Source organism: Heptranchias perlo, chromosome 33, assembly GCF_035084215.1.
Source record: "Heptranchias perlo isolate sHepPer1 chromosome 33, sHepPer1.hap1, whole genome shotgun sequence".
Taxonomy (NCBI): Eukaryota; Metazoa; Chordata; class Chondrichthyes; order Hexanchiformes; family Hexanchidae; genus Heptranchias; species Heptranchias perlo.
In genome coordinates, this window is record NC_090357.1 from 5,178,381 (window position 1) to 5,193,793 (window position 15,413).

A 15,413-nucleotide genomic window follows, 5' to 3' on the forward strand; every position below is an offset into this window, starting at 1 on the left:
AGAACCAGTGGATGTGATGTATTTGGATTTTCAGAAGGCTTTTGATAAGGTCCCATACAAGAGGTTAGTGTGCAAAATTAAAGCACATGGGATTGGGGGGAATATACTGGCATGGATTGAGAATTGGTTGACAGACAAGAAAGAGAGAGTAGAAATAAACAGGTCTTTTTCCGGGTAGAAGGCAGTGACTAGTGGGGTACCGCAGGGATCAATGCTTGGGCCCCAGCTATTCACAATATATATCAATGATTTGGATGAGGGAACTAAATGTAACATTTCCAAGTTTGCAGACAACACAAAGCTGGGGTGGAATGTGAGCTCTGAGGAGGATGCAAAGAGGCTCCATTGTGATTTAGACAAGTTGGGTGAGTGGGCAAGAACATGGCAGATGCAGTATAACATGGATAAATGTGAGGTTATCCACTTTGGTTGTAAAAACAAAAAGGCAGATTATTATCTGAATGGTAATAGATTGGGAAAAGGGGAGGTGCAACGAGACCTGGGTGTCCTTGTACACGAGTCGCTGAAAGCGAGCATTCAGGTGCAGCAAGCAATTAGGAAGGCGAATGGTATGTTGGCCTTTATTGCAAGAGGATTTGAGTACAGGAGCAGGGATGTCTTACTGCAGTTATACAGGGCCTTGGTGAGACCACATCTGGAGTATTGTGTGCAGTTTTGGTCTCCTTATCTGAAGAAGGATGTCCTTGCCATGGAGGGAGTGCAACAAAGGTTTACCAGACTGATTCCTGGGATGGCAGGACTGACGTATGAGGAGAGATTGGGTCGACTAGGCCTATATTCACTAGAGTTTAGAAGAATGAGAGGTGATCTCATCGAAACATATAAAATTCTAACAGGACTAGACAGACTAGATGCAGGGTTGGTTGTGGAGTCCAGAACCAGGGGTCACAGTCTCAGGATATGGGGTATGCCATTTAGAACCGAGATGAGGAGAAATTTCTTCACTCAGAGGGTGGTGAACCTGTGGAATTCTCTACCACAGAAGGCAGTGGAGGCCAACTCATTAGATGTATTCAAGGAGGAGATAGATATATTTCTTAATGCTAAAGGGATCAAGGGATATGGGGAAAAAGCAGGAATAGGGTACTAAGTTAGACGATCAACCATGATCATTTTGAATGGCGGAGCAGGCCCAAAGGGCCGAATGGCCTACTCTTGCTCCTATTTTCTATGTTTCTCTGCTCGAACCTCACCTCTCTCCATCGGGAGGGGGTGGGATCCTGTCATAAGGAAGGAGGGGGTTCCGGCCGCGACTGTAATCTGGGCTACCAGATACTCATGCGCGTGAGCGGTTATTAAGGTCTGCACAATACTGGTCAGTTTTTCTATCCTATCCTCTACAGTGTCTGACCATGCCTTAGAATTAGTTGGCTCTTGGGCTCGATATTGGCCTGGGGCTGGGTTTCCCTAGGTCATTTGATTTGATCTTGGGGTCTGGTTTACTCGAAGCCCTCCTGTTTTTTTTTTCAAAATATACTTTATTCATAACATTTGCAGCAATACATACAATACAGTTGTCATATCACATTCCAAACGTACACAATACAGATTATACAATTTGGAGGTTACATCAAGTGCAGTTCAATTGTACATAATTACAGTTCATGACACTCTAGGGTGCCTCATTGCATTACACTCAATACAGATTATTGATTACAGATTCATTACAGGTACATTACATCAATTTGAATTTTACATTCTGCCCGAGGAGTTTTTCCCTGATTGCAGCCCCTCGGTGTACAATGGTGGAAAGGCTCTAAACGGTTGCCTTTCCCCACAGAGCCTTTGCGGCGGCCGCACCCAGCCTCAGTGCGTCCCTGAGCACGTAGTCCTGGACCTTGGAATGTGCCAGTCTGCAACACTCGATCGAGGACAGCTCCTTGCACTGGAAGACCAGCAAGTTTCGGGCAGACCATAGGGCGTCTTTCACCGAGTTGATGGTCTTCCAGCAGCAGTTGATGTCCGTCTTGGTGTGCGTCCCTGGGAACAGCCCGTAGAGCACAGAAACCTGTGTTACGGAACGGCTTGGGACGAACCTGGACAGATACCATTGCATCTCTCTCCAGACCTTCTTTGCAAAGGCACATTCCAGAAGGAGGTGGGTGACGGTCTCGTCTCCACCACAACCTCCTCGGGGACAGCGCACGGTGGCGCTGAGACTCTGTGAGTGCATGAAGGATCTGACGGGAAGGGCCCTTCTCACCACCAGCCAAGCTAGGTCTTGGTGCTTTTTTGAAAGCTCTGGCGTTGAAGCGTTCTGCCAAATGACATCGACAGTCTGCTCAGGGAAACAACCGACAGGATCCACCATCTCCTTTTCCCTCAGGGTCTCGAGGATGTTACGTGCGGACCACTTGATGATCGCCTTGTGGTCAAAGGTGTTTTTTTGCATAAACCTTTCGACGAAGAACAGTTGGGGCGGAACGGTCCAACTGACGGATCGTTACGTGGCAGCATGGCCAGCCGATCCTTCTCAACACCGGGGAGAGATAGAACCTCAGCACATTGTGACACTTTGTGTTTGCATACCAAGGGTCTAAGCACAGCTTGATGCAGCCGCACACAAAGGTGGCCATCAGGATGAGGGCCACGTTGGGCATGCCTTTCCCCCCTTTCTCCGGAGATTTGTACATCGTGTCCCTGCAGACACAGTCCATTTTTGATCTCTAGATAAAGTGGAAAACGGCTCGGGTGACTGTCGCGGCGCAGGAGCGAGGAATGGGCCAGACCTGCGCCACATACAGCAACACCGAGAGCACCTCGCACCTGATGACCAGGTTCTTGCCCACGATCGAGAGGGATCGTCGATCCCACAGTCCCAGTTTCTGCTTGACCTTGGCAATACGCTCCTTCCAGTTTTTGGTGCATACCCCGGTCCCCCGAACCAGATCCCCAGCACCTTCAGGTAATCCGACCTGACGGTGAAGGGGACAAAGGGAGAAGCCCTCCTGTTCTATCTCTCCCAGCACTGAAACGCTTATCACCTGGACAGTCTCTCGTGAAGTGTCCGGCGCCACCACAATTAAAGCATACACCGTTGGGTCTGAGCGATGGCGCAGAAGGGGTATAATGTGGACCTTCTACTGTGTTAACAGGCCTGTCTGGGGAAGGCATACTGGTGGGTAGTTTTTTAAAAATTCATTCATGGGATGTGGGCGTCGCTGGCGAGGCCGACATTTATTGCCCATCCCTAACTGCCCTTGAGAAGGTGGTGGTGAGCCGCCTTCTTGAACCGCTGCAGTCCGTGTGATGAAGGTTCTCCCACAGTGCTGTTAGGAAGGGAGTTCCAGGATTTTGACCCAGCGACGATGAAGGAACGGCGATATATTTCCAAGTCGGGATGGTGTGTGACTTGGAGGGGAACGTGCAGGTGGTGGTGTTCCCATGTGCCTGCTGCCTTTGTCCTTCTAGGTGGTAGAGGTCATGGGTTTGGGAGGTGCTGTCGAAGAAGCCTTGGCGAGTTGCTGCAGTGCATCCTGTGGATGGTGCACACTGCAGCCATGGTGCGCCGGTGGTGGAGGGAGTGAATGTTTATTGTGGTGGATGGGATGCCAATCAAGCGGGCTGCTTTATCCTGGATGGTGTCGAGCTTCTTGAGTGTTGTTGGAGCTACACTCATCCAGGCAAGTGGAGAGTACTCCATCACACTCCTGACTTGTGCCTTGTAGATGATGGAGAGGCTTTGAGGAGTCAGGAGGTGAGTCACTCGCCACAGATTACCCAGCCTCTGACCTGCTTTTGTACGACAGTATTTATGTGGCTGGTCCAGTTAAGTTTCTGGTTAATAGTGACCCCCAGGATGTTGATGGTGCGGGATTCGGCGATGGTAATGCCGTTGAATGTCAAGGGGAGGTGGTTAGTCCCTCTCTTGTTGGAGATGGTCATTGCCTGGCACTTGTGTGATGCGAATGTTACTTGCCACTTAGATGTTGTCTGGATGTTGCCTGGATGTTGTCCAGGTCTTGCTGCATACGGGCACGGACTGCTTCATTATCTGAAGGGCTGCGAATGGAACTGAACACTGTGCAATCATCAGCGAACATTCCCATTTCTGACCTTATGATGGAGGGAAGGTAATTGATGAAGCAGCTGAAGATGGTTGGGCCTAGGACACTGCCCTGAGGAACTCCTGCAGCAATGTCCTGGGGCTGAGATGATTGGCCTCCAACAAGCACTACCATCTTCCTTTGTGTTAGGTATGACTCCAGCCACTGGAGAGTTTTCCCCCTGATTCCCCCTGATTGACTTCAATTTTACTAGGGCTCCTTGGTGTCACACTCGGTCAAATGCTGCCTTGATGTCATGGACAGTCACTTTCACCTCCCCTCTGGAATTCAGCTCTTTTGTTCATGTTGGGACCAAGGCTGTAATGAGGTCTGGTGCCGAGTGGTCCTGGTGGAACCCAAACTGAGCATCGGTGAGCAGGTTATTGGTGAGTAAGTGCTGCTTGATAGCACTGTCGACGACACCTTCCATCACTTTGCTGATGATTGAGAGTAGGTTGATGGGGCGGTAATTGGCCGGATTGGATTTGTCCTGTTTTTTGTGGACAGGACATACCTGGGTAATTTTCCACATTGTCGGGTAGATGCCAGTGTTGTAGCTGCACTGGAACAGCTTGGCTAGAGGCGCGGCTAGTTCTGGAGCACAAGTCTTCAGCACTACAGCTGGGATGTTGTTGGAGCCCATAGCCTTTGCTGTATCCAGTGCACTCACCCGTTTTTTGATATCACGTGGAGCGAATTGAATTGGCTGAAGACTGGCTTCTGTGATGGTGGGGATATCGGGAGGAGGCCGAGATGGATCATACACTCAGCACTTCTGGATGAAGATGGTTGCAAACGTTTCAGCCTTGACTTTCGCACTCACGTGCTGGACTCCGCCATCATTGAGGATGGGGATGTTTACAGAGCCTCCTCCTCCCGTTAGTTGTTTAATTGTCCACCACCATTCAGCTTGTGGGGGCTTGAGATAGAGAGGCCTGAGCCTGGGTTACTCCTTGATTTATTTCACCTCCCATCCTCCCTAAAGCCTGTGATTTTTCCCAAGGTCCGTTAATTGTCACTTCAATACTATCTGCATTCTGTTAGTTTTAATTGCAAACTTGACTATAATAACCATCATGCACCCTTCTCGGCTCACCAGCCCTTTCTTATTGAATACACGTTACATGATTCATACTATATTAATACACAGTACAGCTTACATTTATAGATACATAGATTCATAGAATAGTTCATTCTACTTCTACTATTGATTATAATTATACTAAATTATATCTGTTATTGGGTTAATTCTTACAATGATGTGAACCCCAATGCTCTGCCATTGTGTCTTGGTAAACCAATGCTACTCAACATTGAATCATAACATCGGGAGGGGTGGTCCACCATGGGGTGGGAAGTGGGTTGGCCGATTGCGGGGGTCCGATTGCGCTAGATGAGCTTGTTGGGCCTGGATGAAGCACTCCTGTTCCTCCTAGCCCTGAAGCAGTGCAACAATGGCACTCACCTCATGGATCCTGCTTTTCTCACCTGCTTTCATCTGACATGAATCAGAAGCGATGGGAAAAACGAACAGGTAACGTTAAATTTGTTTTACGTTTCTAATACACAAAAAATTAAGTGCCTCAACTATCGCAACGAGGTACATTGCCCCTTTAAGTATTAGCCTGCCGGCTTTAAGTGGGGACGGGATTTCCGGGTTTCTGTTGTGCACACATACATCCTAACGCACGTGGGTTAAACCCGGAAGTGAGCGTGTTGGAGCCAGGATGTGATCCCACTGAAGGATTCAACTTATTTTACTACACACCCACCCCCAGCTCACCCATTCTTGGGGGCTAAAATTACCCCCTAGTGACTCCGTTTTGTTTTCTGCACTTTGAGGTATCTAATGTCTGAATCATGATTCTTTACTGTGTCATACCAAAGCCACATTGGTCTTATTTAATGTGGCATATACGACATCTGGGTTCTGTTTTATTACAGTGTTAGGCAGGGGTGCTGCATTCAAATTCTGTACTGGAGTATATGTAATATTTTCATTACAATTCTGTATTCTGTCGTGCTTCTGTACTATCGAGTATATAATGTCCTGTTTGGGTGCCTGTACTGTGGAGTATGTGACATCCTGGTTGGGTGTCTGCACTGTGGAGTATATGACGTCCTGATCAGTGCACTGCAGGTCGTCCTAGAGTGTAAGTTAAAAAGAAACATTTGCTGTTATTTTACTTGATTAAACCATAGTACCGTGCTATTAACCTGTTGGATTGGTGTACACGTTAATTATACAAACCCCCACCCACAATTGTTTCCCTCCTATCCTGTATGTACTGCTTCATACCGTGCCCTGCCTGAGATCAACTAACTCAGTACAAATCTGGGCTCATCCAGGGCCCTATGGCTTAATACCACACTGGGCAGTGTGTTTACCAACTAAATCACTATAGAATTAATAATAAAATATTAAAGAAATTATTATAAAAGTTCCATTTTTAGTTTCCCAAAGCTAATTTTGACTGAAATAATAGAGATTGCAGAGTGTTAGAGACAATAAGACACCTCTGAGTTGAAATGAAGTTGAGAGACTGCTAGAACATTGCTCCTGTAGTTTATGATTTAATTTCAGCTCCTCAATTATAACATATTATACTGTGCTTTATCCCATGTCAATATATATTAGGCTTTTACTTTCTGTATAATTTTGTTTCTGTGTTGAATTATCTGATCTTAGCCATGGTGACATGCAGTGTTACAATTGGCCTCAGTACTCCTAGGGAGCGAAAATATTGACCAGATGGACATCCGATGATTCCTCTTGCAAAGTCTGTGAGAGGTCACACAAAGACCTGTGATTGGGCACAACTGTGATTTCCCCACAGTTGAATAGCCTGGTGACACTCGCTGTCCTGGTTTTACATTTGAAGGATGGCCATTTTGGCATGACTCTGGATTGTGTCCCAGTAAGAGTCTGCACGTTCAAAATTTGGAGAGGAAGATTGGGAAAGGCTGATTGTTGCTTTTCTTTGCAAAGGGGTGTGTGTGTGATGGTTTAATTTTTGACTTCACAAAGCCAAATTCATTAAGAAAACCTGAGGTCTGACTTTCAGTTTCATCAATTGATTTGGCTTTGTAGCAACCCAGTGTTCAACTGAATTCAAAGCCAAGTTCCAAAGGTGAAACTGAGGATGCATTTTCATCACTGTCTGTAACTGTTGAATCACAATCCAGTTAAAGCTGCTTGCAAAAACAATTCTCAGAATCAATATGAAGCAAATTATTTATTATTTAAATGGGAGTATTTTATTATTTAATGAAAATTTGTTCAAATGAGAGAAGCTTACTTGGGGTAAGAAATCTTCCGGTTGTTCTGGAATATTCACCGCTACCCTAGAAATGTAGCAAAGAAAGATAAAATTTGAACAAATTTGGCAAAATGGTGTGAGCTGAGCCTTAATTTTTACGTGGCATTGTTTTGTACATATAAAGAAATACGGGAATACTGGTGAGTGGGGTGAGATTTCCTCTCTGCGCTATGTTTAGCAATTTTATAAAAGTACAGAATGGCTGTCTCTTTTGCCTACTCCACAGAGGTCACTAATATTTCACTGTGTGCGATGATTTGACCATGTGATGATTATAAATGAAAGTGTTTTTTTCTTCCAGGTATTTCTAAATATTATATCATAAAGGTGTCTATGAATGGAAAGAGACCAGTGGCTTAGAATCTTTTTCAATCACATTTTACATTTATTTTTATTCCTCTGTATCTCTCCTGATGTCTGGGCTACGCATAGATCTCTGGGTGAGATGGCAGTCATCTGACCTACTCCTAAGTTTCTGCCAATGCATTTTAAGCCCAACATTGGAAGGTATTTGAGAGTGTTAGAGATTAAGATTGAGAAATAGTTAAGAGATCCATTTTACGCAAAAGAATCACGTATTAAGTTCCATTTTATATTAGGCTCTGTAGTTAAATCTTCGAATTAAAGGCTGCAAAAGTATCTAACAGTACAATATCTGTACAAAAGGTTACTACTGCATTCTCTAAGGCCAGCTGGCATATGGTTACGTTTAGATTCACTATATCATCCCCAACTGGAGACTTAATGGGGGTCATTGTTTCCTAACTCGCTAGGCGAGAATCCCATGGGACCGGGTAGTATGCCGGTTTTATACCCCGCCCAATATTGCTCTCCGTTGACTTCAATGGAGAGTAAAATGGGGCAGGGTGTAAAACCAGCGTTGCTCCTGATCCTGTCAGTTGTCCAACAGACGGGTTAGGTTAACATTTCCCACATTATCATTGTTTTGGTAACGTAGCTCCTTTTGTGTCATGCTCACCCTAAAACACCAATGTTTCTCTGTACAACTCGAGACCATAAGATGTCAGATTGAGAGTGGAGTAAAGGGTTATGGAATGCTGAGACCTATAGAATTAGCACAGCTAGAAACAATATAAATTGTGTAAGATCATAGCCATATAAAGAAGGGAGACTTCTGGATAGTTCAATAGCAAAGAATCCTTTGTGACCTCAGGTGTTGGTCATGAGAGTGTGTAGTATTTCATCTTTAATAAATCTGCAAGTGTCTTTGACTTTGCGTTTGAACTCATTATTAATATAGACTCAGCACTGCAGCCTTTTTGTGTATATATTATTACAAAATTCGCATTCCTAACAAGAGAGAGACTCATCATTTAATTTCTGGTCTTCCTTGGCTTGGCACCTTCCCCTAGATGGCACGCCTTTGATCTGGATGTAATCACATTAAGGAGAATGGTGGGTGCAAACTTACTGCATGGCACAATTTACTGAAAGACCAAGCTGCAGTTGAAATGAACTATTTTTAAAGAGCATGGCACTTCTCCTTTACTGAGCAGCCAGAGGAGGGAGTTTTCTAGTTTCAGAGAATGTTCAGCCTCCTGAAGAGATATTTTGATTGGAGAAAAGTGTTATTAAGTTTTATCAAAATAATATTCAAAGCTTACCTGTGTAGAAATATAGCTTTCTTTCTATGTTGCAAATGTGCAATAAGTACAAAGGTGAGTATGATGACCAATCCAGAAGCACCCAAACCAATTTGAACAGCGTTCATGTAATAGGGTGCTCTATTGTCCTTTTCAGAATCTACAATACAACATTAAAAGTAGTACTGCACCATCCACGTTAAGGTATTTTTAAAAAAAACTTAACTTTCTGCTGGCGGTCCCCAGTGGTCCCTTTAAGGACCTCTGGTTAGGCTGCGAGTAGACGAGGTAATCTTGAACACAACAAACCCGACACCTGCTGCATTCAGGACAAATCAGTTTCTGCTTGTGTCCTAAAACAGGTGTTAGGCCCTTCATTTGCATATTCGAGGGGGCCTAATGCCTGTTTTAGGTGGCTGCTAGGGATGCCATTATAGCATCTGAACCAAAATAGTGTCGGTCGTGTTTCTGACACTGTTCGGGGGCTGAAGGTTGGCCCCCTTATTGAACCTCTTGGCACCCATTTTCCACCAATGAGGTCCAATTACACGCCCATTGAGTCTCGTCAGGTGTCCAAGGGAGCAACATAAGCAATCTTTTAATAGATAAGAGAATTTTGTTGATCTGGACAAGGCATTAAAGGCCCACCTCCCCAAACTTTCCTCCCAACTCCTACTCAGTGTCTGATCCTTGTGATGTATCTTGTCATGTTAAAGCTGTTACATAAGTGCACGTTGCTGCTGTTGTTCTAAACCATGATCTGTATTCTGGCGTTGAATCTTTGCAATGGACATTTCAGCTAGTCTCTTTCTGAACACTAATCTTCCTTGCATACATATCCATTTTCATCTGCAAGCTCTGCAATTTGATAATTAGACAGCAAATGTTGTGTCATACCTGAATCATTTTGAGGAGCAAGTGTTGAATTAGGTGTCCAAGCTGAAAAATAAACTGAATATATAAAGTTTTTAATATTTTGCAATACTTGCCTACTTCATTATGTAACTCTATCTGCACTGGAAAAAGGAAGACTTGTATTTATATGGCGCCTTCCACGATCTCAGGACATCCCAAATCGCTTTACAGGCAATGAAGTACTTTTGCAGCGTAGTCACTGTTGTAATGTAGGAAACGTGGCAGCCAATTTACGCACAGCAAGGTCCCACAAACGGCAATGAGATAATGACCAGATAATCTGTTTTGTTTTAGTGATGTTTGTTGAGGAATAATTGTTGGCCAGGCATCCGGGGAGAACTCCCCTACTCTTCTTCGAATAGTGTCGTAGGATCTTTTACGTCCACCTGAGAAGGCAGACGGGGTCTCGGTTTAACATCTCATCTGAAAGACGGCACCTCCAAAAGTGCAGCACTCCCTCAGTAATGCACTGGATTGTCAGCCTAGATTATGGGTTCAAGTCTCTGGAGAGGAACTTGAACCCACAACCTTCTGACTCAGAGGCGAGAATTAGGAGTCTCATCTGAAAAATAAACTGAATATATAAAGTTTTTAATATTTTGCAATGCATGTGAACTTTAACCTTTTTGTGCATTTGTTGGTAAAACTGTAAGATGAAAAACAGTGTGTGAATGTTTTTTGATTGTTGAGTGTTTTACCTCCTTTGTTACTGAATGGTGGTAGATGTTTGTTAAGCAAATACGCACATGTGAAGTACATTTACCTGTATTGTGTAAGTGTGTGTAAGGTGTTTTCTACTAGAATTAGTGCATGTGGCTAAAACGGTGTCACCGTAATCACGCCTGTGGCTAGTCAGTGATTTCTATTGGACGACACTGAATCATATCAACTATGGCGAGCGTCCTGGAGCAGGTCCATTGTAAACCGTAGTGTGGGGGGTGGAGGGGTGGGCGGGGGTAGTGAGATCTGCTCAGGAGTCAACCAACGCCATGAAACTTTTGGGCGGATTTTACGAATTTGTACTTCTGGTAAAGGGCCACGCACGGAGCCACGAACAACAGCAGCACATATCAGGAATTGAGACACAGAGTTCAACCACATTGCAACTTTCCACTCACTATAGGCAGAGAATTGTACAGGACATGTTGATTTTCCCGCTACGCAGTCCCCTCGTGCAAAGCTATATGTTTTTAGGCAGACATCAAGCAGGTTTAAAATAAGTAAGAGTGAGCAAAGGGATGTAGTATGCACACATTAGTTGTACCTGAACTTCGCTGATCAGAAAATGTACCCTATAGTGTCAACAGGTTATTTAACCCGTGTGGTGGGGGATTGGTATCACAACTGTGCCCAGCCCTTCCAGCAAGATTCACTGGAAAACAATGAAGAATGAGAACACTGGCTGCTTTTTCATCTCTCCATCACAAAGCTACTGAAGCCAATTGTTGCAATCCAACTGGTAGTTCAGCAAGGAGCAGAAATCAAAATTGGGACCTTCTGGTCTGCATGGCTTAGTACTACACCAGACGGTACCTTTACAGTCTAATCCTATGGCCTTTTGAAGCCCAACGTGGACATATTAACTTTGCATCTTCTCTCCTATTCTTTGAACCTTTCTGGCGTCCTGCCCCATGGGCCTTTGCCCTTCACCTAGGATTCCCAAGTAAAAAAACATTTGTTTTTAACAGCAATGGATTTATAAAAACAGCGGGGCTATGAAAGGACATGAATGTACATCTTTAGTGTAGAAGAAACATTAACTACAATCAAACATTTCTCAAGATCCTGTTTGAAGCCCCATTAGAAGTTACAGCCCTGAGATGAAGCACAAGTCACTGTGAAGTAACCTCAGAGTAATCAGAAACCAAAGAAATTGGAATACCTGTTGTATTATGTTGAGTGACCGGGATGGTTGGAGTGACAGAAGCAGCAATCTGATTATCTGATGGAAAAAAGAAAATTGTAAACATTTTTAATTTTCTTGAGGATTTCAGCAGCCATTTTAGAAGATACACCAAATCGTTCTTTGCCAGGGCCTCAAAGTGTGGAAGTTCTCACCTTCATCGGTCTTCCCTTCCTCCTACAGTCTACAGGCTTCTGAAACTCAAGCTGTGAAACTCATCGCCTAACCACTACTTCTTGATTTATTTTGAGTTCACTCCAACTCTTTTCACCCTTGGTGGCACCCTGCACTATGGATCTTGAACAATCGTCTGTTTTAGGAACATAGGAATTGCTAGACGAAGAAAGACCAAGGTCCATCTAGTTCACCTTCTACCATCCTGGTAGTCACATGATACAATGATAATGGAGTTATTGATTAACCATAACAATCAATCTCTATCAATGAGTCTACAACAGGCCCAGACATGAGGCGAGGAAAACCCCAGTGGTGGAGAGCTTTGGGAACCATAGGTCCAAAGTCACCTGTTCCTCCCAAGCCTGTGACACTCTCCACATGTCATGTCTCAAAGTACTCATGCACTGTATCCTACAATGTTATTTTCTGAAAGAAATCTATTTAACTTGCATTTGAATGAATCAATACTAACTCCTTCCACCCTCTCTCCAGGGAGCCTGTTCCATAGACTGATCACTCGCTCACTGAAATATTGTTTCCGCAGATTCATTTTAAATTTACCCCCCTTCAAGCGCAGGCCATGTCCTCTGGTTCTACTGTTTTCTCAGTGCAAGATTTTTAAAAATGTGCCCATAATTTCAGGTAGTCATTCCCACACATTTGTATTAGACACAAACTCCCAGTAGAAAGTCACAGTACTGCTTTTTTTATTAGCCATAGCAAAGAGACCGAATAAAACAACAGATCTGATTAGCTAAGTCAATATACCATTCTCACCATCAGGACTAATTTGAAACATTCCAATTTTCTCTCCTCCTCTTCTGAAGCCCGTCACTCGGTGGGATTGCAGTTCCACAGGTGCTCGATGCCCTCTGGTACCCTAGTCAAGTGACCATCCTTCATGTGTGCGCCAAGACAGTGAGCGTTGGCTGTTTACCTATAGGGGCATCAGCCAATCTAGTCCCTTAATTACACACCTCCCTGCAGGGGCACTGAATGGTGATCAGAGTGGAAAGGCCTGGCTGGATATTTTTCCCTCCCTAGCTCAGCAGCGGTGAAGCCAATTGTGACAATCCTGTTGTGGCCCAGCTGAGATCAGCTAAGTCACAACAGCTCAAGGATTGAATCTGGGATGTTCATGATCTGCTTGACTCAGTTTCACACTGGATAGTGCATTCGATGACTGAGCCTTTGGCACGTTCATGAGAACTATTTCTAAGAATCAAAATTTTACAAAGAATTAAGATAAATTCTAACACCTTTTGTTCTGCAATTTAATCAACATTTTTATTTTTAAAAAAATCATCACCAGGGGCAAAATGATCAATCAACATTAACCAGTGTGAGTACCTTCACCACATGGACTGCAGCAGTTCATGGAGAAGGCTCACCACCACCTTCTCAAGGGCAACTAGGGGATGGGCAATAAACGCCGGCCATGCCACATCCTGAGAATGAATATGAAATAAAAGACTAATAGAGGATGCAATGTTTCTTTTTAAAATAAATACTGTACTTTGCATATTGTTTCTGAGGCCATGTGCACCTAGCTCACCCCTCGCACTGTGCTCTTTCCTATTTTAATCACTATTCTTACTGTAACAATCACAAGACATGAAAAAGACCCAGTGAGAGTGCAACAGTGATTCTGTTGACCCAATGATCCAAACTCGTTACCTGCAATGATATTGTTCTAAAGGCAATAAAGAAAGAAAGAAAGAAAAGGAACTTGCATTTATATAGCGCCTTTCACAATCTCCCAAAGCACTTTAAGCACTTTTGAAGTGTCGTAACTGTTGTTATGTAGGAAACACATCAGCCAATTTGCACACAGCAAGGTCCCACAAACTGCAATGCAGTAAATGACCAGATAATCTGTCTAAGGTGTTCATTGAGGGATAAATATTGGCCAGCACACAGGGGAGAACGCCCTTGCTCTTCTTCAAAATAGTGCCATTGGATCTTTTACGCCCACCCAAGAGGGCATACGACACCTCAGTTTAATGTCTCATCTGAAAGACAGCTCCTCTGCCAGTGCAATACTCCCTCAGTACTGAATTGTCACCCTAGATTTTGTGCTAAAGTGGCATTTGAACCCACAATCTTCATGCATCAGAGGCAAAACTACTATCATTAAGCCACAACTGACACCTTAAACAGAGGTTGCCAGAACACATACCTAGCGAGTTCATGCACTTTCCACATTGGGAAAGAGGTAAATTCAAAGATAAATTCACAAATGATCTCGCAGCTGGTCACAGAGCAGTATTGAATGGAGACCTGGGAGGTGATTTTAACCCCCAAGAACGGGTGGGTTGGGGGGCGCGGGTGGGAGTTGAAAATAGTTGTTTTTTTGGGTCGCGACCGCAACCCGGCTTTATTTCCGAGTTTAACTTGGGCGCGTGAAAGTACAGGCTTCCCACTGGGAATGCAAAGTCCGAAAATTTTGCAGTTGAGACCCAAAAGAACAACTATTTTCAACTCCCACCCACCCTCAATCCACCCGTTCTTGGGGTTTAAAATCACCCCCCTGGAATCACACCAGAAATCTGGAGCAGGGAGAACCAAGGACAAGGGAAGAAAATGCTTTAAAAGAAGGTACCTGACCCTCAACAAAGAAAAGGGAGAGTGTGCATATAACAAGGTGATCATTTTTAGAAAATACAGGGATATAAATACATTTCTGAGGATGGTCCTAATTCATCAGCAATGTGCCCAATCTAAAAAAATTGTGAGTAGGAGGAATCTGTGTATGTGTGAAACTGAATTCAGCATGTGACGGGGGTTATGTGCACTGTGTACATAACTCCCTATCTTGACTACAAGTACATTAACACATAAAGACCTACCGTGTACAGTTAAATTAAAAATTTCTTGATAAATCGTGCCTTCTTTCTTCACTTTACAGTGGTAGATTCCACTGTCAGCTACAACCAGTGACTCAATGTGGAGTGAAGTATCTCCCCCACTGCCATTTTCAGATGAAAAGGAGATTTTCTGCTGCAGATCAGAATATGTATAAACCTTTCCACCAGAGAATGTTGCAATCTGCCACAAAGATAAATAAGGAGTTACAACTCTGTGAAGGATTGCACCCCAACTTCATTCTGTGTCTTATCACTCATTTAATTTTTTTTAATGTAACAAATCTATCTAATTTAGAAAAAGGACCTTGACTTACCCAAACTGGGCTATAGCTACCAGAGTTTTTTTTAAACTTGTAGATATCTTGTGGTGCTGCAGAGAGTTGGTTTCTCATGTTTACTGTGACTTTGTAACTCACCTGCTATCAACCCGGTTAACTCAACGCAATATCAAATCTGGGATTCCCATTTATCTGATCATAGCCACAGCATCTCCAACAATGGTTTCTTTTCCCACCTTCATACTGCCGCCTCCACAGTCCCCCAAGGATCTACCTTTGGCC

At 43.9% G+C, this 15,413-nt stretch overlaps 1 protein-coding gene across 1 annotated transcript in view; it reads right to left on the bottom strand.

Moving 5' to 3' along the window:
* Window positions 1-1,456: 1,456 nt before the first annotated feature.
* Window positions 1,457-15,413, bottom strand: part of LOC137301421 (uncharacterized) — a 28,209-nt gene continuing 14,252 nt past the window's right edge. Inside the window, exons 3-8 of the mRNA XM_067970915.1 lie at window positions 14,836-15,034; window positions 11,789-11,848; window positions 9,889-9,942; window positions 9,013-9,151; window positions 7,367-7,412; window positions 1,457-6,213 (exon numbers count right to left, since the gene is read on the bottom strand). Of these exons, the coding sequence (XP_067827016.1) occupies window positions 5,944-6,213; window positions 7,367-7,412; window positions 9,013-9,151; window positions 9,889-9,942; window positions 11,789-11,848; window positions 14,836-15,034 (768 nt within the window). The 3' untranslated portion in view covers window positions 1,457-5,943. The remainder of the gene's footprint in view (window positions 6,214-7,366; window positions 7,413-9,012; window positions 9,152-9,888; window positions 9,943-11,788; window positions 11,849-14,835; window positions 15,035-15,413) is intronic.